Genomic DNA, 25,606 nt, shown 5'->3' with positions numbered 1-25,606 from the left:
ATCTAAAAATAAAAGGCCTGTGCATATGTGTCATATATGCAGACAAGGCCAAGGCTTTGGATATAAAGTGTACCTCTTACTTAAATTTAAAAAAAAAAAACAAAAAAAAAACTTTTTGACATGTCACAGACATATGTCAAAAGTTTTCATCGGTCAGGCCCCAACCAATCAATAGGAGTGGCTGATCGCTATCACACTTCCTCGGTTGCAAGACACCAAACTGGAAGAGAGTGCACTTAGGCTGGGTTCACACTACGTGTTTGCAATCAGTTTTTTTTTTGCAAAAAAACAGATGAAAAACTGATGAAAAAAACAGATGCAATTGTGTGCATCAGTTTTTCCATTGACTTCCATTAAATAAAAATGGATCCGTTTTTTTATCGGACACAAAAATGAGGTCGACCACGTTTTTGTGTACGTTAAAAAAAATGCAAGTCAAACGAAAAACGGATGCACACAATTGCATCCGTTTTTTTCATCAGTTTTTTTGCAAAAAAAAAAAAAAAAACAGATGAAAAAAACGGATTGCAAAAACGTAGTGTGAACCCAGCCTAAGCGCACTCTCTCCCACTGCGGTGTTTTGCAACTGAGGAAGTGTGGTAGCGATCAGCCACTCCAGCCCTAGCAGGTACTTCTCCCAGCTCATTCTAGTGGTCAGTCGGGGTCTAAACATCCAGACCCTGACCGATAAAAAAAAAACAAAAAAAAACACACTTTGAAAAGTTTTTTTTAAAGTGACAATGCCCATTTAAAGGGAAAACCATCAGCAGGTTTGTGCATATGCCAATATCTCCCTGTAGCGCCCTACCTCCTCTTCTCTGCCCCAGTTTGATATGTTCATATGTGCCACAGTTTTAGTGAAGTTTAATCCTTAAACGATATGTACCTAAGCTCTTTAGGTGCACTGAGGGCCAGCCTGCATACTTGAATATGCGGGAGGTGGCGGTCCAACTGAGTGATGCACTGGGGGGGTGCTGGAGGAGATGAGAACCTAAAGAGGTCATTTACATATTGCTTTAGGTTACACTTAGATTACATTTTACCAAAGCGGCACATAGGAATATATCAAGATTGGCGCAGGGAAGAGGAGGTGGGGAGCTACAGGGAGATAGTTTCCCTTTAAGCTAGCCATACACAAGAGACATGTGTCAGCTACATTGGATGAAGCCAGAAAACCATACATGCATGAGGCCCAGTGGCAGATGTCAGGACAAAAAAAAAAAGAGCAGCCATGTTTGATTTCTTTTTGTTCTTTTCTTTTGTTCCTTTTTGTTCTCATGGAGATCTCTCTCCCCATTCAGAGCATATGCACGCTCAGCCGATCAGAGAATGTACACGAATGGGAGGGACAGCAAACAACCCAATGTTAATTTGACCAGTTAAAGAACTTAACCCATTCAGATATTTCCCCCCCACGTCCCAACTATCCGTATTATAGTCTTTCATGTTGCAAAATAAGCTAAACCATTTCCTTATGTGATCAAAGAAAAGGGGATGAACCCGGAATAAGCAACTGGAATTACTTTAAAGCTGCAGTTATATAAGGAAGAGGGGGACCAGGAAATATATATATACTGTATACCTTATCATTGGCACCGTCATTAATACAACTGAACTGCTGATTCCTAATCCGAGCAGATAACATGGTGCAGGGCATCTATATGGTACAGCGGTGGTGGGTGTCTTGTAAACGTATAAAAAAGGCGCATATGGAGTGGTTTCTGCTGCGAGCACAGACGCCATCCATACCGCCGTCCTAGTATATCAGCAATGTGAACACATCATATACATTGGTTGGTAAAGCAGATTCCCTTATACAACACTGGTGGTAAATAAAGGCTTTCTTTACTGCCAGATTATGTACCGCATAAGCATACCCCCAGATCCCTGGCACAAAGAAAGCTGGCTCCGAAACACTGATGATATGAACAATACCGTTAACTGCTTGGTGATGGAGAAGATTCCTGTATTATGGCAGGTCTATCTTCGTATAACATGGAGACTGCTTGCCGTCACAAGTGAATAACGTGGCATGAGCTACAGTCCGTAACGTCTAGATCATTGGTTGCCCATTGCTGCGATAATAGACAAAGTGGTGGTGGAAGAATGGGCAACTGGTGGGCACCAAGCCCACATAAAGGAAGACTGAATGCTACCCATTCCCCCGCAGGAAGACAGACAAATCGATCCCCTAGACTTAGAGCCAGGGGTCTCCAGTGCACATGTAGAAATCCTTCCCTGAGTTGATGCTTGACCCAGCATCACACTATTCCCAAATTATTGCAGAGCCGTCCTCTGCCGGATCCCCTTTGGTAGCCTCTCGAGTAGATCAGTATTCTCCAACGCTGCATATTCCCCTGCAGGAGGGCATAGTAAAGAACGGCCCTCAGGTGAGCAGGACCTGCAAGACGTGAAGAGTGCAGCTCCGCAGACTCCAGGCTTCCTGGCAGTCTGCTTTTTGACCCTTGGAAGATAAAGCTTTGCATGCAGTGTATTGCCGCGCTGTGCCCAGTCACATATTGCAAACAGTTTGTCTATACGGAGAAAGTACAGGGCTCCGTCAGTGCAGGTTGTGCCGTCAGACCGCATTATGGTGTAAGCTGTGCTGAGAGTTCCTTTGGTTCAGGAGACTGGTGGTTTCGTCCACCATAACCTCGCTGCGCTCTGACAAGGTGCTGTCCGGTTTGTAGTTTCCTCCCTCGGGGGATTGCGGACTACTATCCATACGGGAAGACATCAGGGCGCCTTGATACTGTTCCCTGGTGATCTGAAAGCAAAAGAAGACACCAAAGATCAGTGAAGGATCAGAAGTAATGGTAGTAACACATATAACCAGTACGTTCTCATCTATCCCATCCCATCCTATCTCATCTTTCTGTTCAGGAATAACAGAAGCTAAGAACAGCTTGTACACTGAGTGGTTTAGCCCCAATGGCATGTAGCCTAGATATCCTGTGGAGATTGCCGAAATTGTAATGGAAACTTGCCCAACATGTTAGCAGCAGTCAGGATCTGATGTTTTTAAAGTGAATGTACCAACAAGTACAGTTTTAAGATTTTTAGATTAACATACCGACGTGAAGCACTGGAGGTGGGGCCCCTGGTCCCCAGTGTGACGTTCTGACTTCCCTTCTGTGACGCGTGCTCCATTAGAATCAATGGATCCGGGTCACAGAGGGTAGATTCTCACACAGGGGGAAGACAGTCCCCCCCTCATGTTTAAAGGACCACAGGGGGGGGGGGTGCTTTACTACTACAACGTTCACCCCTATGGTAAAACTGACATGTTATATGCATTCCTCAAGTTGGTACGATTGAAACAATATGCAACTTGCATAACTTTTGTTATTTGATGGCTTTTAAAAAAATAAAACCTTTTACAGAGAAGGCTGTATGAGGTGTCATTTTTTGCGTCATGATCTGTACTTTCTATCGGTACCTTGTTTGCATATATATGCGACTTTTTGATCGCTTATTACAACTTTTTTGACTTTATGCGATGAAAAATGCACAATTTCGCATTTTGGCGTTTTTTTGCACTCATGCGATTTACCGTGCGAGATCAGGAATATGATAATTTAATAGTTTGAATGATTACTCACGTGGCCAAATATGTTTTTTGTTTATCTATTTATTTTTATTTATTAGGGGAGGGGTGCGCTTTCCCCCCCCCCCCCTCTGAACTCCCCTAGCGGCGGGATGACATAAATTAAAGTCATCTGTCGTTAAGGGGTTTAAGGTACTCAGTGACAGAAGTACCTGTCATTGACTGATCAGGATCCTCACAGCATGACTGCAGGGTTCCCAATCACTTTCCCTGACAGGATGGAGGTATTATACCCCTGCCTGTCAGATCGGCAATCTTCTCAGAGTCTGCGTCAACAGTACTGATCAATGCTATGCAATGGCATTACGTTGATCAGTATACGAAATCTAATAATTGAATATATAAGTCCTCTAGAGGGACTTATAAAGTGTAAAAAAAAAAAAAAAACATGGCAACACCCCTCCCGCAAACAAAGTTTAAAAAACACCGTCCATCCCATTTTCTAAATAAAAATATGTTAAAAAAATAAAAAGATATTATATATAGTAACCTGCGGCGGAATTGTCCAATCTAGTAAAATACGACAAAATGAAGTGAAAATTAAACAGCCATCTGTATAATGTGTCACCAATAAAAACTATAGATCATGGTTAAAAAAAAAAAAAAAAAAAGACCCAACCAGCCCCATAGGTAAAGAAATAAAAAAGTGTTATGACTCTTAGAAGGCAAGGCAGAGGAAGACTGCTTCAGTGAATCTGTGAATCAGTGACCTTTGGTCATGAAGGGGTTAAGGGTAGTTGACATGTATATCATGCTGCTACGTTTGTATTTTTGAAATTGAAATTGGCTCAAACGTCACAGCTATGGGGATGCTGCCATTTTTATATCTGATGTGATGCTTAAAAAGGAGAAGTCCATTGAAAATTTTTATTAAAGTATTGTATTCCCCTCCAAAAGTTATACAAATCCCCAATATACACTTATTACGGGAAATGCTTATAAAGTGCTTTTTTCCCTGCACTTACTACTGCATCAAGGCTTCACTTCCTGGATAACATGGTGATGTCACTTCCTGGATAACATGGTGATGTCACTTCCTGGATAACATGGTGATGTCACCACCCGACTCCCACAGCTGTGCGGGTTGTAGCTGCTGGAGAGGATGATGGCACAGGGACACTGAGGGACACAGGGCACTGGAGGGACACTGAGCATCCCTCTGCCATCATCCTCTCCAGCAGCCACAGCCTGCACAGCTCTGGGAGTCGGGTCGTGACCTCACCATGTTATCCAGGAAGTGACATCACCATTTTATCCAGGAAGTGACATTACTATGTTATTCAGGAAGTGACATCCCCATGTTATCCAGGAAGTGAAGCCTTAATGCAGTAGTAAGTGCAGGGGAAAAAAAGTACTTTATAAGCATTTCCCGTAATAAGTGTATATTGAGGATTTGTATAACTTTTTTTCTTGGGGGGGGGGGGGGGGCAATACAATACTTTAAATGAAAATTTTCACCGGACTTTTCCTTTAACTGAACGTATTACATCATTTTATTAGTGTATAGTCCACCCGATCTATAAACATTTATGAGGCCATTTTCCAAGAAAGCAGCAGCAATCAGGAAACACTGTGCTGGCATCAGACATAAGCTGGCAGCTTGTAAAAGTACACAAAGGGCACTGTGTACCAAGGCTCTTAGTGATGTAACCTATCCACACCTGCTCGGTGCAAGCACAAAGTGAGTGGAAAGAGAAGAACAGATCTCTGACTAAAGCAGCAATAAGCCTGGGTTCACACTGTGGATTTCGGCTGGAAAACTCTCAGTGAGACTTCATCAGTGAAAGCAAAGCAAAAAAAAAAAATGCACAATGTGAACTCAGGTGTCAAACTCATGGCCCTGCAGCTGTTGCAAAACTACAATTCCCATCATGCCTGGACAACCAAAGTTTTAGCTCTCCAGGCATGATGGGAATTGTAGTTTTGTAACAGCTGGAGTGCTGTGAATCTGACACCACTGGTGTAGACAATGAAACGCTGGACTAATACTTCCCGTAGGAACAGAATAGGATGTTTAGCAGATACGATCAAAGGACTCCAATTGTTCTATGGTAAAAATGAAATTTATTCTTACTCTGACATATTCTGATATATAACAACCTATATCTGCTGATCAGGAAGCTGCATGCCTCTCAATCCCCCTCTGCTGCTCTTCACTGGTATCAGACCCTTCCCACCCATGAAGTCAGCAGTCAAGCTCAATGGGAGACGGGGAACTGCACAGAAAGGTAGCGACATGTCACTTCTTTCCGCAGTTACACTTAATCAATGGAAGCCTCAGGGCAGCCCCCCCCCTCCTTTCCCCATAATGACCTTGGCTCAGAGAAAGCCGCAGTGCAGCGCAACACAAGAGGTGTGGGTCCTGAGCGTGTGCACAGGCCTTTTCACTCATCAGTACAGTACATTTAGAGAGTCTCTAGATCCTTTAATTTTTATTAACATTTTGTTATGTTGTGGCATTGTCCTTAAATTAAAAAAATAAATCAAAATAATAATATATTATATTTATTATATATACTGTATCTATATCTATATATATAATTTTCTTTGGAAAAAAAAAAATTATGTAGGCATAGATAAGTAATATAAAAACAAGTGAAAGGGTCTAAAGACTACCCGTACAGACTGTAATGATGCATTTGGCCACCATGACACCTAGGGGCAAAGTGGCTAAACTGCAGTCTTCTCAAAAAGGAAAAAAAATACTCAGAATATCATACAGAAAAAAATACAATGACTGCATTGTCACTAGTCCACAGAAGATTGATGAAAAAAAAAATATCTGCAATGGGCGGATGAGGTCACTGCTCAAGTTAAAGACGTGCCTGCTTTAAAGGGGTTATCCAGTATTAGAAAAAGCACAGCCGCTGTCTTACTAAAACAGCACCACCCCTGTCCTCAGGTTGTGTGTGGTATTAACCCCTTCACTGATGCACAGATGTCTAGGTCACATTGAATCACATAATTTTCCCCCACCTACAGGGCTGGTTGCAGGCTTATTTTTAGTGCCATAATCTATAGTTTTTATTGGTATCATACTGGTGGAAAAGAAAATTTTGTTTTTTTGATATATGTTTTTTTTTTTTTTTTGAGATATATAGATATAAATATAGATAGAGATAGATTATATATAATATATATATATAATAATCTAAATATACTGTATATATCTATCTATATATATTACACACACAAACTAGAAAATGTACCTGGCGCTGCCCGGGTATAAAGTGTCAGTGTGTTAATTAGATTTGTTCCAAGAGTGCTCAGAAGGCAAATCTATACCCTTTTATTTGTTTAAGAGGAAATCACCAGGAGCCCTGTATACCTGAACAGCTCTGCACTGTTTATGTAAATTGTAGCTTATGCACATTAGAAATTAGAAATAAACTAAAAACTTTAAATATCCTAAATACCTAATAGTCAAACTGAGATGTCATGTGATCAGACAGTATACAGAGCCCGATTATATACAACATTGGCAGTGTTATACTGAGCCTGGTTATATACAACATTGGCAGTCTTATACAGTATAGAGACTGGTTATATACAACATTGGCAGTGTTATATACAGCTTGGGTATATATAACATTGGCAGTGTTATATGCAGCCTGATTATATACAGCATTGGCAGTGTTATATACAGCCTGGTTATGTACAACATTGGCAGTGTTATTGCCAGGTACATAGACAAAGATTTTTACCTGATACAACTCTGGAGCAGCAACATACAATTGTCCATGCGGAAAATATGCAGAATCCAGATTTATGCCGCCACCTGCAGTGATCAGGCTTGGGCCTTGTTTATTGCCATTGCAAATGATGCTTAACAGGAAACTGCAATTGTCTAAAAAAGGTATTGTTTCATCTGAATTAATCAGTGGAATTAGTGTATACCTGTAGTGTATAGTTGGGGGGGCTGTATACCTGCAGTGTATAGTTGGTGGAGGTCTTTTATACCTCTAGTATATAGTTGGTGAAGATGCTTTATACCTGTAGTTTATATAGTTTGAGAGTCATGGATACCTGTAGTTTACAGTTTGGGGTCATGTATACCTGCAGTGTACAGTTTGAGGTCCTGTATACCTGTAGTGTATAGTTGGGGGGTCCTGTATACCTGTAGTGTATAGTTTGGGGGGGGGGGGGCGGTCCTCTATACCTGTTGTATATAGTTGGTGAAGGTGCTGTACTCCTGTATTGTATAGTTTGGGGGTCCTGTATACCTGTAGTATATAGTTGGTGAAGGATCTGTATACCTGTAGTGTATAGTTGGTGGAGGTCTTGTATACCTGCAGTGTATAGTTTGGGGGTCCTGTATATCTGTAGTATAGAGTTGGTGGAAAAGCTGTATAGCTGTAGTAAAGAGTTGGTGAAGGTCCTTTATACTTTTAGGGTATAGTTTTGGGGCCCTGTATACCTGTAGTATAGAGTTGGTGGAGGTCCTGTATACCTGTAGTGTATAGTTTTGGTGCCCTGTATACCTGTAGTGTATAGTTTGGGGGTCCTGTATACCTGTAGTGTATAGTTTGGGGGTCCTGTATACCTGTAGTGTATAGTTTGGGGGTCCTGTATACCTGTAGTACAGTGCTTCTCAATTCCAGTCCTCAGGCCTTACCAATAGGTCATGTTTTGAGGATATCCCATACAAAGATCACCTGGGATACTACCTAATGCAACTAGTACAATTATATCACCTGTGAAATCCTAAGGAAAACCTCATGACCTGTTGGTGAGGCCTGAGGACTGGAATGGAGAAGCACTGCTGTAGTATATAGTTGGTGGAGGTCCTGTATACATGAGGGTGTATAGTTTGGGGTTCCTGTATACCTGTAGTATAGAGTTAGTGGAGGTGTTGTATACCTGTAGTGTATAGTTTTGGGGTGCCCGTATACCTGTAGTGTATAGTTTTGGGGTCCTGTACACCTGTAGTATATAGTTTGTGGAGGTCCTGTATACCTGTTGTGTATAGTTTTTGGGGTCCTGTACACCTGTAGTGTTTAGTTTTATGGTCCTGTATACAGGTAGTGTATAGTTTTATCGTCCTGTATACCTGTAGTGTATAGTTTTGGGGTCCTGTATGCCTGTAGTGTAAAGTTTGGGGGTCCTGTATACCTGTAGTGTCCTGTATACCCATACCTCCCAAGTGTCCCTCTTTTGGAGGGACAGTCCCTACTTTTGACCCATGTCCCTCTTTGCCCCTTACATGTCTCTCTTTTTGACCTAGGAATTAGATTTGCATTAATAAACCCTCAATGTTACTCTAGAAAGTGTCTGGTTTCTTACTGTATAATAGACCCAAACTTGCATATTATTCTATCATGTGGTGCAAGCTGGATCTTTAAAATTATGGCCCCTGTCACACATGCAGACTCATTGAGTTCTATGGCCCCATACACACATCTGTAGGTGTTTCTGATCCATTTGGGGACATGATTCATGCTGCAACAAAACAATGAAGCCATTGTGCGTCTGGGTCACCTATATGACAGTGGGTACCTGCAAATTCGGACAGGAACTGAAACATCTGTAATCCTGTCCGCAGTTTTGGGTCCGTAATTACAGACAGCGTTACTGATGTGTGAATGAGACCTAAGGATGCAGTCACAAATACAGGATCTGCTGCAGATATGCAGATATTGATGTAACTAAATGCAGCGGATCCTGTATGTGTAAATGCATCTTAAAACTAAAAAGAAATGCCTGTAAAATTTTCCTAGCATGAACCACAACTGTCCCTCTTTGGCTGTCCAAAATGTTGAGAGGTATGTATACCTGTAGTGTATAGTTTTGGGGTCCGGTATACTTGTAGTTTCCTGTATACCTGTACTGTATAGTTGGAGTAGGGGGTCTCCCAGTTATTTCTGTGGATCTTTTGTGAGGCAGCTGCCCTAGCAACCACAGCTCCCTGTGAAAATTTAAGTAGTAATCCTATTGGTTGCTAAGGCTTCCAACTGCCGTTTCTGCTGGAGAGCTGCAGCGCTAATTATATCACCTGTGTGTGCAGTGTGGAGATTTTCCCATTCATTTCTATGAGGCGCTCTTCCCCCTCCCCCTCCCCTCCTGTACATCTGGCAAGGACGGGACGTTCGCGCTAACCTTCCCGGGCACCCTATGTATCTGTGGGCCAAACGGTTCAGGCCTTTGGAAGTCTATAGGGGACAGACACTTTCATTTTTATGATTTTCTATCTATCTTCTTTTTCATTTATTTATATTTCAGCATTCTTTTTTCCTCTCCTTTTGTTTATGCCATTATAATGTTTTAATAGATCGGATAATTCAGCATGCATATAAACCCTTTCTATAAGAAACCGTTTTCCTATGCAGTCAGGCCTTAGGCGGTCAAAAACAGGGTGGCAAATCGGCATGTGATTTAGAAGGAATTGCTGAGTTTTTTTGTTTTTTTTTCCCCACCCGTGAAAACCATGCAGACAATAACCCCTTTACAGAATTGAGGCAATTCGCAGTAAGTTGTGTGCAGTTTGGACACACAGCACGCTACCCCAGCTTAAATATGGAGAAGATCTGATCGGCAGCCATCTGTTCTAACCAGTCTCATCACTGGGTGTCAGTAACAGCAGGTCCGGACATAGACTCACCTTTACATACTGCAGGTCACCGAGGGCTCGCACACTGAAGTCCGCTGTGTACTGTGCCTGTGCGCTCAGCTGGGTGTTGCTTCCGCTGATGGTGGAAGAGATGGAGTCTGAGCGCTCGTGGCTCAGGGATGTAGACCTGTTCAGGCTGCCCATATGAGAGGGGGAGCGGAGCTCTGTTACAGACAGAAGACAGCAATGTCATACATAAAGCAAGAGAGATGTTTGATTCTCCCTTTAAAGTGTAATTCCAAGTTAAAAAAACATTTTCTATCCACAGGATTGCAGGGGGTCCAACAATTAGGACCCCCCAAACCCATCTTCTCTCACTAAAAAACAGCATTGATGAGCCTAGTAATCTTATCCCCATGGACTTTTCTTCATGTCATCACCCCTCTTACCAATCATGTATTTTCATCACATATTACAAGGACCGCTTGTATTTACACAACTATTTAAAAATCTCAAGTCTTCCAGTACTTTTCAGCTGCTGTATGTCCTGCACCACAGTGATCTCTGCTGCCACCTCTGTCTATGTCAGGAACTGTCCAGAGCAGTAGCAAATGCCTATAGAAAGCCTCTACTGCTCTGGGCAGTTCCTGGCTGGGTCCTTCCCGGAGGGATATCTGGCTAGTCCTGTGTTTTGAGACTCTTTAATGAGGCTCCATGGGCTCCTCTTTTGCATATTCATGTTTCCCAGGGGGCAACGCACCAAGGACTTCACTGCATTGAGCGCTTTCACTAGCAGCCGGCAGTGTTGTCGTTTGGCTGGTCTCCCTGAGTTCAGCAATCTGTTTCTCTTATGGCTCTACTAGGCATTGCTCCCACCTAGCCAGAATCCTGCTCCACACTGATGAGGGGCAACACCCTGAAACAGCTGTATGTGGATGGTTACCTAGCCTTGGTTTATCCCTTGTCATTACATTGACTTATAGGGTCACTTAATATGGTGGTTTTGGTGGTTTCCTAACAGGAACTGCCCCTTGGCTGGGTCCTTCCCGGAGGGATATCTGGCTAGTCCTGTGTTTTGACACTCTTCAATGAGGCTCCACGGGCTCCTCTTCTGGACAGTTCCTGATATGGACAGAGGTGGCAGAGAGCCCTGTGTCAGACTGGAAAGAATACACCACTTCCTGCCTGGCATACGGCAGCTGATAAGTACTGGAAGACAGGAGATTTTTACATAGAAGTAAATTAAAAAATAAAAATTGCCAGAGTACCTTTTTAGGTATTGGGCTCTTTTTCCACCAATTGTGCCAAAAACATAAAACAGTCAAAAATATATCCTTAATAAAAAAAAAAAAAAATCTGGAAATTACACACTTTTTTGGCTTAAAAAAAATAAAAAAATATTTTGAGCTCTTAGTTTTACTGGGATTGTTGTCAGCAGATTGCTTCAGCATGAACAGGAGCCATACAGTGGTAACCATTCACATCATACACACACACACAGCACAGACCATGGGTGGTCCCGTTCCCATATCTTTAATTGCAGACATAATCCCCTTTAAAAGTGTAGCTGAAGATCATTTTATATCCTGGCTTATTCTTACTATTAGTAATATCTGGAAACTGTGGGAATTAGAAAAAAAATAAGTAAATTGAATCTGTACAGTCTGGACTAGGACCAAATAAGGTTCAGGAGGGAAGTGTCAGTAAGTGTAATGTAAACCTGCTTGGGATAAACATATATATCCTAAGATAATAAGAAAGGAAATAACATAGGGGCATACTAGATGGTTCCTCCTGTCTTTATTAAACATTTTGTTTAGTTCCCCTTCTACAACCTTCTAGGTTTTCACATCTATTGCTGACTGCAGCATCTCATTCACAGGTAAATCCATTACAAAAGTAAACTGATGGCAATAATCTAAGCTGATTAATGATCAATGATCAGCTTTACTAAAGTTTGGGATAAGGGCTGAATACAGAGCCAACCCACTGCTTTCTTAAAGGGGTACTTCAGAGAAAGAAAATTCTTTCAAAGTAATTTATAAATCTGTATATTAAAAAATCTCAAGTCTTCCAGTACCTATGAGCTGCTATTGTCCTGCAGGAAGTGGTGTATTCTATCCTGTCTGACACAGTGCTCTCGGCTGCCACCTCTGTCTGTGACAGGAACTGTCCAAAGCAGTAGCACCTCTCCTGTTCTGGACAGTTCCTATCACGGACAGAGGTGGCAGCAGAGAGCACTGTGTCAGACTTGAAAGAATACACCATTTCCTGCAGGACATACCGTAGCTGATAAATACTGGAAGACTTTAGATTTTCAAACAGAGGAAATTTACAAATCTGTATAACCTTTTTTTTTTTTTTTTACTGCAGTAAAGTAAGAATTTTAAAAAAATTGAAAATCCATAGCCTTCATTTTTGCAGCTCTATATTACTTAATGTTAGTAAAAACACCACTTACTGTATGTACAGACATTTGGTTCTGATTAAATAGGCCACTGGGCGGTGATCGCCCATCCATATCTATTCTGTTGTTGAAAGACTACAACTCCCAGCATACCCTGACTGTTCGAGAATAAGGCTTTTCGATGCTCTGGGCAGCGTTCTGCAGGGAAAATTTGGGTCCTGGCATCCCACAAAGTGTACAATACAACGTTCCAAAAAAAAAAAAAAAACCTGCAAGAACTACTTAGTATATAGACTTCATGCAAGACTCCATGTTTAATCTCCTTGGTAAGTTAGATGCAAAGAAAAATGGATGAGTTAATACCATGCAGCTGGATAGTGTTATACAGGGTGAAGTCACTCCAAGACACACACTGTATAAGGCGTGCAAAATGGCGGGAGCACACGCTACGCATACACATGCAGGCTCATTTACCTGCTAACCTCGAAAACAGAGAGCCCCTTTTAATGGAAGGACGAGCAGGAGCAGCTGGGGGATGGATGTAAGAGAAGAGATGGGCATATGAGAACGAAACAAAAGAAAAAAAGGTAATGGCCACATAAGGAGGTGAAAAATGTGCGTCTAGAAGCGGAGATTGGCACATGGAACTAGAGAACGGCGTGTACTCACCACTGGCTGATGGAGTGCTCATGGCCATGACACCATAGTATGAGAAGGCTCCAGACTCAAATTTCATATTCTCCTTCCCTGCCTCGACTTCAACTTTCCCCTGAAGAAGAAGGAGGGAAAGAAAGTAAGATATGAATAAATGACTAGAGGGAATGGATGCTTTGCAGCACTTGGGTCTCCAGCTGAATTCCACCAACCCAAAATTTGCATGGATTCTGTATGGCGTTCTAATTGCATAAAAATATACCCCAACGCATTTGCATCATGGCACAAATTCATATGGTTACAGCATAAAAAATACAAAGAATACAGTGCAGAGCCAAGCTCTCCCAACCCTAATGGGAGAGGAAACAAATGAGTCCTCGGGTGACATTCAGTCAGTTACCGGCTGAGCGGGCTGTCACTGCAGAGACGAGCGTGCGTGGGAGGACCCTGTGGGAGTGCGGTTATGTTTGATATAAGGTCAGCAATACATAAAATTTTTAATATAAGGCTTGTTTAAGTGTCAAAGTATGAAAAATTACTACTTAAATCATTAAGATAGATAGAGATATGTACACTTTCCATGCCATTAGCAATATTTTAGATCAGGGGTCTCAAACTAGCGGCCCTCGGGACACTAGTTTGCGGCCCCCACCTCAATGGTAATTTTACTGTAAGTGCAGCCCAGCCCCGGAATGAATGCCTGCCGCCTCAAATATTTTTTTTTTCCCCGACATCTTGCGAGCCGGCTCTTTTGATGTCCGCATCTGACTCGCAGGTCGCAGCGGCTGCCCCTCCGCCTCACATACCGCCCATCCGATGTAGCGCCGGACGTCCTTGTCCAATCAAATCAGCGCAGGGAGGGAGCATGGAGACGCTGTGGCCGGCCGTTGCGTACACGTTGATTAGATGCGTGCAGCACGGCTGGCCGCAGCGGCTCCACGCTCCCTCCCTGCGCTGATTTGATTGGACAAGGACGTCCGGGCGCTACGTCGGGTGGGCGGTGTGTGAGGCTGCCGCTGCTACCCGAGGTGAGGAGGCCACGGCGCCCGGGATGTGGAGGCCGGTGGGGAGAAGGGAGAGGCCCGAGAGGAGACATGGGGGAGGCTGGTGGGGAAAAGGGGGAGGCCGGAGAGGAGACATGGGGGAGGCCACAGGGGGTAGGGGAATAGACACTTGGCCTGCTGGTTACTTGGAGGGGTACTCCAGGAAGGGCGCCCCCAGCCTGGAGTACCCCTTTTAATGCAAAAGATGTGTGTGTGTGTGTGTGTGTGTGTGTGTGTGTGTGGTGGGGGTCAGGCAGTGTGTGTGTGTGTGTGTGTGTGTGTGTGTGGTGGGGGTCAGGCAGTGTGTGTGTGTGTGTGTGTGTGTGTGTGTGTGTGTGTGTGTGGTGGGGGTCAGGCAGTGTGTGTGTGGTGGGGGTCAGGCAGTGTGTGTGTGTGTGTGTGTGTGTGTGGTGGGGGTCAGGCAGTGTGTGTGTAGGGTGGGGGTCAGGCAGTGTGTGTGAGGGGAGTCAGGCAGTGTGTGTGTGTGTGTGTGTGTGTGTGTGTGTGTGTGTGTGTGTGTGTGTGTGTGTGTTCCATTCATGTTCAGAAAGTTAAATGTTAAGGAACTGTCAATACAGACATTTGAATCTGAATAATAAATAGTTACATTTCTCTAGTCAGCAACTATATGTGGTTTTAACAGATGAAAAGATAAAAACATTTGATGACATTGGAATGTTTTTGTAAGAGCTTTTCTTGTGGAAAACCTGATGCGGCCCAGCCTCATCCTGACTCTACCTCCAGCGGCCCCCGGGTAAATTGAGTTTGAGACCCCTGTTTTAGATGGATTCGATATCTTGCAGTTCTCAAGCTGGCCACTAGGCTGCATCATAGCTTGATACTCCTAGTTCTGTACGGATCACTTCTGAGCAGTCATCACATTATTATCACAGGCAGGATTACAATGAGGCAATACCTCTATTACACAACCAGAGGCAGATAGCATTCACAATAGGTGATGGTCACTGCTCTCCTCCTCCCTGTGCAGATCACAGAGCATACCCACAAGAGTCTTCCACTAAAGTAGTGGATCAGCTCCTGGCTATGGGCTCCTATGACTCATGTGGCTGTTGTAGAGCAGAATACATACTATAACACATACATATATATACACATACATACTATATAATATATATATATATATATGCACACACAAACACACACACTATGGTTTTATTGAAATAATGAAGTCTGTGCTATACATTCCCTTTAGAGGGCATATCAGGAGAAATATTTTACTTTTAAAAATTGTGATAAGGGGAAATGCAGACTTACATTCTGCTGATCCCCGTACTGGTGACAATCCTTGGTTTCAGAGCTCCCGGTTCTCTGTTGAGCAGCCACTATACCTCTGTATATAGACTGAACAGGAAGCTCTGGCATTGGGGACCAGCACCAGGGGGACCGGCAGCAGCTGAGGACACTTGACACCCCAGTCACCCTCAGAGATGTCAGTCTGACCTCCAAGACCTCCACCAATCCCAACAGACGTAAAACGTCCCCTGAAATGGATGACCGGTCAATCTCTATGAGGCTTCCAAACACTGTCCTTCATTCTAGGGGAGATTTCACCTCCATTCTTGTGACCACAGTCAGCCCCCCCACTGATCAGCTAGATAGAAGCTCTATCCAATAGTCACAGACCAGTCAGTTCAGTCCATGCTCACACCTGTAAGATCAGGATGAAGTAGTCGGCCATCTTGTTGCGCTGATACAAGTAATGGTCAGGTGACTTCTTATCATCTTCGTTGAAATGCAACTCTTGCACTACATCCGGGTACTTCAGAAGCCGCAGAAGAGTCTTCTCTCCCACCAAAGAAGGAGCAAACAGCGGCACCTCTGAAGGAACAAGAGTTTCAGCAATTTCTGAGGCATGTGAACAAGGTATAAGAAACGGCCAGGGTTTGTACTGGATATAGAAGGTTAGCAGATCATCATGCCTGAATCCTCATCGATCCTGAACATGGGAACTAACTTAATGGCTTGTTTACACTAAAACTGGAGATGTAAAAGGAGTCTGCATTTAAATCTGCACAGAATCCACATTGGGCATCCATGCAGTCTTTGATGCAGACTTTTCACTTAAGTAAAAAAAAAATATATTGTTTTCAAATCAACTAGTATCAGAAAGTTGAGAAAATTTGTAATTTACTTCTATTTAAAAATCTCAAGACTTCCAGTACTTATCAGCTGCTGTATGCCCTGCAGGAAGTGGTATATTCTTTCCAGTCTGAGACACTGCTCTCTGCTGCCACCTCTGTCCATGCCAGGAAATCCACATAGAAAATTTCTACTGCTCTAGACAGTTCCCCTCACAGACAGAGGTGGCAGCAGAGCGCACTGCGTCAGACTGGAAAGAATACACCACTTGCTGTAGGACATACAGCAGCTGATAAGTACTGGAAGGCTTGAGATTGTTAAATAGAAGTAACTTTAAAACACGTATAGCACCAGTGGATTTTAATTTTTTATTGTATTCTGATCTGAAAAAAAAAATGCAGCCAGATTGTCACATTCTGGACTATGGGACATGAACTCTATATACTTATGTATGTTGGTTCAATATTTACCTGTGGACAAGAAGCGGTGGGCAGCAAGGAGAAGCTGAGGGGAGATTTTCACTCTAAGTTCATGATCTGGATCTTTGAAAACTGAAAAATCTTTCTTGTCCTGGCGGCGACCAACGCGTTTCTTGCTGCGGTTGTCAGCTGATGGGGAGAAGGTAAAGTAGTCATGAGAAAAAATTATACAGCAAAAATAGTAACATGGAAAACATGTATAGAAGCAATTCTGACATACCTTTTTTTTAAATATATATCGCTAACATATACTGCAGCACTGCACAGACATCACTTACATCAGTCCCTGTCCAAAAGTTCAAAAAGTCCAAAATCAGTGTACTTCTACTTGTAGGACTTGTCCAGTTAAATATTTTAGCAAATATATTCATTTAGCAAACTTGCCTCCTTCTCCTGATATGCTGTCCTTTCCCTCCCATAGCCGACAGCTTGTTGTCTAGGTTACCAGCCACCACTCTGCTCTAAAAGCAGTGGTCTTGCATATATAGCTATAGTAGACATATTATACAGTATATAGGCAATATATCTATATTATAGCTATATACACACCAGCCAGACTACTGCTTTTAGAGCAGAGTGGTGGTTGGTAACCTAGACAATGAGCGGTCAACAATGGGAGGTAAAATGCAGCATATCAGTAGAAGGCATTGAATTAGGTAAATTAATGTATGAAAAAAATATTTAACCTACAAGTAAAACTATCCCTTTACGCAACCACAACCATTCAGCCACAAAGTGAAGCACGGTCACCAAGTCCTGAGGTCAATACTGCATATAAGTGACCAACGCAGTAACTGCAGAGACCAAACCTCATCTGGAAAAACTGTGCCTGCCTGGAGCTTCATGGCATTGGTTTCCATGGCTGAGCAGCTGCATGCAAGCCTCACATCACCAAGTACAATTTCAAGTGTGCGATGTAGTGGACTTAAGTCGCTGGCATTGAACTCTGGAGCAGAAGAGACGTGTTCTGTGAAGTGATGGATCCCACTTCATTTGCTAACTCCATATTATTGTCTATTAATCCCAATGTTTCTGTCCATACAGCCTATGGGGGAGATTTATCAAACATGGTGTAAAGTGAAACTGTCTCAGTTGCCCCTAGCAACCAATCAGATTCCACCTTTCATTTTGCAAAGAGTCTGTGAAAAATGAAAGGTGGAATCTGATTGGTTGCTAGGGCCAACTGAGCCAGTTTCACTTTACACCATGTTTGATAAATCTTCCCCTATATATAAGGCCGATGTTATGAATGCAAAGTGGTTCCAGGGTTACTACATTCTGTTTATAATGTCCCAAGTTTTCCTCTCTATTATAAATGATGCCATTGTTATGTCCCCGTGCATGTCCTGACCCCGGCCTCAAACACGCTGACAGGTGTGATGACAATAACCTGACACCTGCGATAACATCATCCAATGTCTATGTGCTGTGAATAGTTTGCTTGTTGCAGTGATTATACTGTGTTATTACTCATTGCAGGCAATAGGCTTGCCAGGTATTTACATAGGTGCTTGTCGCTTCATCTTGCGCAATCGCTTGTCTTGGCCTCAGAGAGCCCAAGCAAATAAAATACTGATAGCACAAAGAACACTGGAGCTAATAAACCGCAGGCTCCTACATGGGATCATCTGATCTTATATGGAAGCACAGGGAGAACACGGGACTAAACCACTGCCCGCAAATCCCTACCCAGTATTATTATTAAAGCTGAAGCTCCAACAATACGCACATTCAGGGAAACCAGTCAAGGGCTTTATCACTATCGTGGTGGTAAAAGTTGCACATCTGGCATACTTGGTTTGTACAAAGATGTGTTTATTCTCTTCCAAAAAAATAAAGGCAAGGCTTAGAGGGGGAAGTAGGGTAGACTGCCGAGATCTATACAGCTGTATTCATGGTAGCCACAGACACAGCACATGAACTAAGGGTCCATTTACACAGAAAGATTATCTTGACAGATTATCTGCCAAAGATTTGAAGCCAAAGCCAGAAACAGACTATAAACAGAGATCAGATCATAAGGGAAAGCCTGAGATTTTTCCTCTTTTCAAAGCCATTCCTGGCTTTGGCTTCAAATCTTTGGCAGATAATCTGGACCCTAAGAGGCAGGGGTCTGGAGGTGTGTTCTGTGCAAAACTGACTGTATCCTAAGGATAAGCTATCAATTTTGCATAAATATCTAATGTACGTTCCTCTTTAACCCCTTCGTGCTGCAGCTAGTTTTGGCCTTAATGACCAGGCTAATTTTTCAAAATCTGACCTGTCTCACTTTATGCTCTTATAGCTCAGTGATGCTTTAACGTATGCTAGCGATTCTGAGATTGTTTTTTCGTGACATATGGCACTTTATGTTAGTGGCAAAATTTGGTCACTACTTTGTGTGTTTTTTGTGAAAAACATCAAAATATCATGAAAAATTAAAAAAATTTGCATTTTATGAACTTTGAAATTCTCTGCTTCTAAAAAAAGAAAGTCGTAGCACATAAATTAGTTACTAAGTCACATTACCAATATGTCTTCTTTATTCTGGCATAATTTGGTAAACATATTTTACTTTTTTAGGGTGTTATGGGGTTTAGAAATTTATCAGCAAATTATCACATTTTCGTGAAACTGATTTTTTTAGGGACAAGTTCTTTTTTTAAATGGATTTAGAAGTCTGGTATCCTGAAAACCCCCATAAGTGACCCCATTTTGGAAACTACACACCTTAAAGAATTAATCTAGGGGTATAATGAGCATTTTAACCCTACAGGGGCTGGAGGAAAGTATTCACAATTAGGCAGTAAAAAAATTGAAAATTTAAATTTTCCAATAATATATACGTTTAGATTAAAGTTTCTCATTTTCAAAAGAAATATGAGACAAAAAGCACCACAAAATTTGTAATGCAGGTTCTCTTGAGTACAACGGTACCCCATATGTGGGCGTAAACCACTGTATGGGCACACAGCGGGGCTCAGAAGGAAGGGAGCGCCAATTAGCTTTTCCAATGCAAATTTTGCTGAAGAAGTTTCTGAGTGCCAGGTGCGTTTGCAGAGCCCCTGTAGTGTCAGCAGAGAGAAAAAACCCCATAAGTCACCCCATTTTGGAAAGTACACCCCTCAAAGAATTCATCTTGGTGTGTGGTGACCATTTTGACCCCACAGGTATTACAGGAAAGTATTCAAAAGAAGACAGTAAAAATGAAAAACTCGAATTTTTCCAATATTATGTTCTTTTAGTTTGAAATTTCTCAATTTCACGAGGAACAAGAGGAAAAAAGTACCACAAAATTTGTAACGCAGGTTCTCCTGAGTACAATGGTACCCCATATGTGGGCGTAAACCACTGTATGGGCACACAGGAGGGCTCAAAAGGGAAAGAGCGCCAATTAGCTTTTTCAATGCAGATTTTGCTGAAGAAGTTTCCGAGTGCCAGGTGCGTTTGCAGAGCCCCTGTAGTGTCCGCAGAGTAAAATCTCCCAATAAGTCACCCCATTTTGGAAAGTACACCCCTCATAGAATTTATTTTGGGGTGTGGTGAGCATTTTGACCCCACAGGTATTTGAGGAAAGTATTCAAAAGTAGACAGTAAAAATGAAAAACTCGAATTTTTCCAATAATATGTTCCTTTAGTTTGAAATTTCTCAATTTCACGAGGAACAGGAGAGAAATGTCACCCCAATATATGTAAAGCAGGTTCTCCTGAGTAGAACAGTACCCCATATGTGGGCATAAACCACTGCATGGGCACACAGCCGGGCTCAGAAGGGAAGGAGCGCCAATTAGCATTTTCAGTGCAGATTTTTCTGAAGAAGTTTCTGAGCGCCAGGTGCGTTTGCTGAGCCCCTGTAGTGTCAGCAGAATAGATTCCCCCCAAAAGTCACCACATTTTGGAAAGAGCACCCCTCAAAGAATTCATCTTGGGGTGTGGTGACCATTTTTACCCCACAGGTATTAGAGGAAAGTATTCAAAATTGGCCAGTAAAAATGAAAAACTCGAATTTTTCCAATAATATGTTGGTTTAGTTTGAAATTTCTCAATTTGACGAGGAACAGGAGAGAAAACGTACCCCAAAATCTGTAACGCAGGTTCTCCTGAGTAAAACGGTACATCATATGTGGGCATAAACCACTGTATGGGCACACAGCAGGGCTCAGAAGGGAAGGAGCGCCAATTTACAGGAGCAAAACCGCAGCTAGTAATGGTTATTAGAATAGCGCAGTTACTAAAATAAAATAAAAAAAATGAGATTACAGGTAATGTGGGGTGGTTACGGGCAACCAGGGGTGGTTATGGGCAACCTGAGGTGGTTACAGGTAATCTGGGGTGGTTACGGACAACGTGGGGTGGTTACGGGCAACGTGGGGTGGTTACGGGCAACGCGGGGTGGTTACGGGCAACGCGGGGTGGTTACGGGCAACGCGGGGTGGTCACGGGCAACCTGCTGTGGTTACGGCAACGTGGGCTGGTTACGGGCAACCTGCTGTGGTTACGGCAACGTGGGCTGGTTACAGGCAACGTGGGCTGGTTACAGGCAACGTGGGCTGGTTACAGGCAACGTGGGCTGGTTACAGGCAACGTGGGCTGGTTACAGGCAACGTGGGCTGGTTACGGGCAACGTGGGCTGGTTACGGGCAACGTGGGCTGGTTACGGGCAACCTGCTGTGCTTACAGACAATCTGGGATGGTTACGGGAAACGTGGGGTGGTTACGGGCAACCTGCAGTGCTTACAGACAATCTGGGGTGGATACGGGCAACGTGGGGTGGTTACGGGCAACCTGCAATGCTTACAGACAATCTGGGGTGGTTACGGGCAACGTGGGCTGGTTACGGGCAACCTGCAGTGCTTACAGACAATCTGGGGTGGATACGGGCAACTTGGGGTGGTTACGCGCAACCTGCAGTGCTTACAGACAATCTGGGGTGGATACGGCCAACGTGGGGTGGTTACGGATAAACTGAAGTTCTTATAGGCAATCTGGGGTGGGTACCTGTAATCTGACATGGGCACCGCAATCTGGAGGGGGTCATTGGCAATTTGGGGTGGTCAGAGGCGACGTGCGGTGGTCAGAGGCGACGTGCGGTGGTCAGAGGCGACGTGCGGTGGTCAGAGGCGACGTGCGGTGGTCAGAGGCGACGTGCGGTGGTCAGAGGCGACGTGCGGTGGTCAGAGGCATCGTGGCGTGGTCAGAGGCATCGTGGCGTGGTCAGAGGCATCGTGGCGTGGGCAGAGGCATCGTGGCGTGGGCAGAGGCATCGTGGCGTGGGCAGAGGCATCGTGGCGTGGGCAGAGGCATCGTGGCGTGGGCAGAGGCATCGTGGCGTGGGCAGAGGCATCGTGGCGTGGGCAGAGGCATCGTGGCGTGGGCAGAGGCATCGTGGCGTGGGCAGAGGCATCGTGGCGTGGGCAGAGGCATCGTGGCGTGGGCAAAGGCATCGTGGCGTGGGCAGAGGCATCGTGGCGTGGGCAGAGGCATCGTGGCGTGGGCAGAGGCATCGTGGCGTGGGCAGAGGCATCGTGGCGTGGGCAGAGGCATCGTGGCGTGGGCAGAGGCAACGCGCGGTGGTTACGTGCAATCTGGGGGGGTTACATGTAATTTGCCGTGATTACGGGGAACCTGGGGGGGTTATGTGCAACCTGGAAGGGTTACAGACAATCTGGGATTGTTACTGATAAACTGAAGTGCTTATAGGTAATCTGGGGTGGGTACATGTAATTTGGAGGGGGTCACTGGCAACGTGCGGTGGTTACGGGCAACGTGCGGTGGTTACGGGCAACGTGCGGTGGTTACGGGCAACGTGCGGTGGTTACGGGCAACGTGCGGTGGTTACGGGCAACGTGCGGTGGTTACGGGCAATCTGGGGAGGGGTTAGGGGTAATTTGGGAGTAAACTGCAATTATTACTATAATAAAAAGTGTGTGTTTTATTTTTTTGTATGTTTGTCACTTTTTGTACTTTACATATTCATTTTCACTGTATTACTATGATTACTGTGATATTTTCTATCACAGTAATCATAGTTCAGTGACAGAGACCAAATTGGTCTCTGTCACTTTAAATTTTCAGAGCTTGGCTGGTTGTGGAGCGCATGCGCACTTCATAACCAGCCAGGATGTCGAGGAGGAAGGAGCTCCGTGGGTTCCGGTGAGTATATGGGGAAGGGGGGGTGACTGGGGGACGGGGGTGACAGGGGGGGTGGGGGGCGACTTGGGGGGTGGGGGGGACATCACTTTTTATCCCCTGTCACCAATCATTCATGGTGACAGGGGCTAAAAAGTGCCGGGAGCACATGGTACAAGCGATCAGCGGTATATAGTATATACCGCTGATCGCTTGTACCGGGACCCCACAGGGGGGTCCCCGATGACTGCCCCATGCTCTCCGCTACCTCCGGTGGCGGAGAGCATGGGGCTTTCATTCATTTTAACTCTTTCATCGCTGTGAACCGACGTTAGTCGGTTCACAGCGATGGCGGCGGCCATCTTGGAAATGATGGCCGCCGGGGGAGGGGGGTTAGTTATCGGGGCACTAGGGGGGTCTGATCTGGGGTCTGATATACACTTATTTCATCTCCCCCCGCCGTAGATTCACGGCGGGGGGAGATGAAAGGCGGCGGCAGCACCGGTAATCCTCTTTACCGATGGCCGCCGCTATAACGTTAATAGCGGCGATCGTCGGTAAGGGGGGGGGCCGGGACGGACCCCACACACTGCCCCAACCCCTCAGCTACCTCCGGTAGCCGGGGGGACGGGGTGGGGGCCGTCCCGGCCCCGCAGCCTTATTCTCTGCCATCGCCGTAAAAAGCTGATGGCAGCAGAATAAGGCCCATTAGTGACCGCCGTAGAAAGCCGTATCGGCGGTCACTAAGGGGTTAAAGGGAATGTCTTACTAGAAAGTGAGGTTTTTATGTAAAACATGTTTTATTAAGAATCAGACCAGTCACAGGGTTTTAGGTGTTTATAGTAAGTGCATGGTTATATAGGGCTACATTTCAAATATACCATGCTTTTATAGAGCCCTCCAGTGTCAAGATTGCTGTCTTTTTATTGATATGTAAAAGAGCTCCAAAAAGCCAGGGGGTGTTCCCCATGGATGCAAAAGACCAGCTGTGTACATCCCACTGCTTGCCTGCAACGCTCCTGTGCTTGCTTCTCTCTGCCTCCAGGTGCTGCACAGACATCCATTAGGCCTTACTTTCAACTTCACCTTCTGAGATTAATTCCTGTATGAGCACTCTGCAAACCAAGCTCATCATTTTCTGAACTTCTCCCAGCAGCTTCAACGACTGATCTGCACTTAGGTTTTAATAGCTCAAATAAGCCCCAAAGATAGCTGAGAAAAGCACAGAGCACAGTGCATGCGCCCAGCATGGTTAGCAGACCAATCACACAATTTCATCTCATATCAGAGATAAAAGTGGAGTCTAAGGGTCCATTTACACAGAAAGATTATCTGACAGATTATCTGCCAAAGACTTGAAGCCAAAGCCAGGAATGGATTTGAAAAGAGGAGAAAGCTCAGGCTTTCCTTTATGACCTGATCTCTGTTTATAGTCTGTTTCTGGCTTTTGCTTCAAATCTTTGGCAGATAATCTGTCAGATAATCTTTCTGTGTAAATGGACCCTAATGGATTTCAATCAAGCAGCTGGAGACTGATAAAAGGGAGCACAGGGACATTGCAAATAAGTGCTGGGATTTACATAGCTGGGCTTTCACATCCAGGGGAAAACCCCTGAGCTTTTGGAGCTCATTTCCATATTAATTCAAAGACAAAGATGGCTCAATATGTAAAAGAACGGTATGCATGTAATCAAACTCAGGAGCCCTATACAACCATGTACAATACAATAGGATCTAAAGATAGTGCCTATGGCTTGCTGTAATGATTGTATAATTATAGCCTTGGGGCCCCCAGTGATCACACATTTATTACCTATCCTGATGATAGGTGATTAAGAGAAAACCCCTTTAAAGCAGTCAGGTTTAGTTCAGTGGCAGCAGTCAGCAGGGGACCCGGAGATGCTGCAGGGGGACACCAGGGGAGCATGGAAACATAAGAGTAAGATGTTTAGTATGTTTTATATAGGGTCAGTACTATATAAAACATTTAAGTGCCAGAGTACCCCTTTAACTACAAGTGTGCCTCCAACCCAAAATTCAGTTCCCATGGATTTTTGCCAATACTCGGATCTCCTGATGTCTCCTTTAGACATGAGCTGGGTCCCAGCACTCAGGAGGTGGTTGGAATTGTTCTCACTTTAAATCCCAATGACATGTATAGCTCTTCCTGATCAGATATAGAATGACAGCCAAATATCACCCAGTCATTTACTGAATAGCCATTATGTCACTGCCCAAGTTCCTAATCCCTCAACCCACAAGATCCATTATTATGTACGTAAAACCCATTTAAATGTTGTTATTATCTATACAAGATACAGCAGACACCGTGGTATTAAGAGTTTGTACATGAAGTTATAGGTATTACAGGGTTGGTGTCTCATCGGCTCCTATACCGTAGAATTCTCATCAATTCTTGAGGAAGTATTCCCATCTGGAGTGGTTATCCCCTATCCCCTACAGTAACCACAGGATGGGACATAACTAAGGGCCCTATTCCACCGGACGATTATCGTTTGCATAATAATGAATGGTCTGACGTACAGGGACCCCGACATCCCAGCTAAAAGAAGCCACGCATGCGCATCTCCACTACATTAATTCTCTATAGAAAACGCCAAATAGAGCCAAAAGCAGCCGTCGTCTCTCTTCGGTGATGCC

General features: G+C 44.1%; 1 protein-coding gene across 1 annotated transcript in view; it reads right to left on the bottom strand.

Annotated features, from left to right (window-relative positions):
* Positions 1 to 580: 580 nt before the first annotated feature.
* The window catches only part of CNNM4 (cyclin and CBS domain divalent metal cation transport mediator 4), a 38,098-nt gene continuing 13,072 nt past the window's right edge, over positions 581 to 25,606 (bottom strand). The window contains exons 4-8 of the mRNA XM_069943560.1: positions 16,829 to 16,966; positions 15,928 to 16,097; positions 13,231 to 13,330; positions 10,206 to 10,378; positions 581 to 2,767 (exon numbers count right to left, since the gene is read on the bottom strand). Coding sequence (XP_069799661.1) covers positions 2,579 to 2,767; positions 10,206 to 10,378; positions 13,231 to 13,330; positions 15,928 to 16,097; positions 16,829 to 16,966 — 770 coding nt within the window. The 3' untranslated portion in view covers positions 581 to 2,578. The remainder of the gene's footprint in view (positions 2,768 to 10,205; positions 10,379 to 13,230; positions 13,331 to 15,927; positions 16,098 to 16,828; positions 16,967 to 25,606) is intronic.

This window comes from Dendropsophus ebraccatus, chromosome 1 (assembly GCF_027789765.1).
Source record: "Dendropsophus ebraccatus isolate aDenEbr1 chromosome 1, aDenEbr1.pat, whole genome shotgun sequence".
In the NCBI taxonomy this organism is placed as follows: Eukaryota; Metazoa; Chordata; class Amphibia; order Anura; family Hylidae; genus Dendropsophus; species Dendropsophus ebraccatus.
Note: the sequence above shows the minus strand (reverse complement) of the source record. Positions and strands in the feature narration are given on the sequence as shown.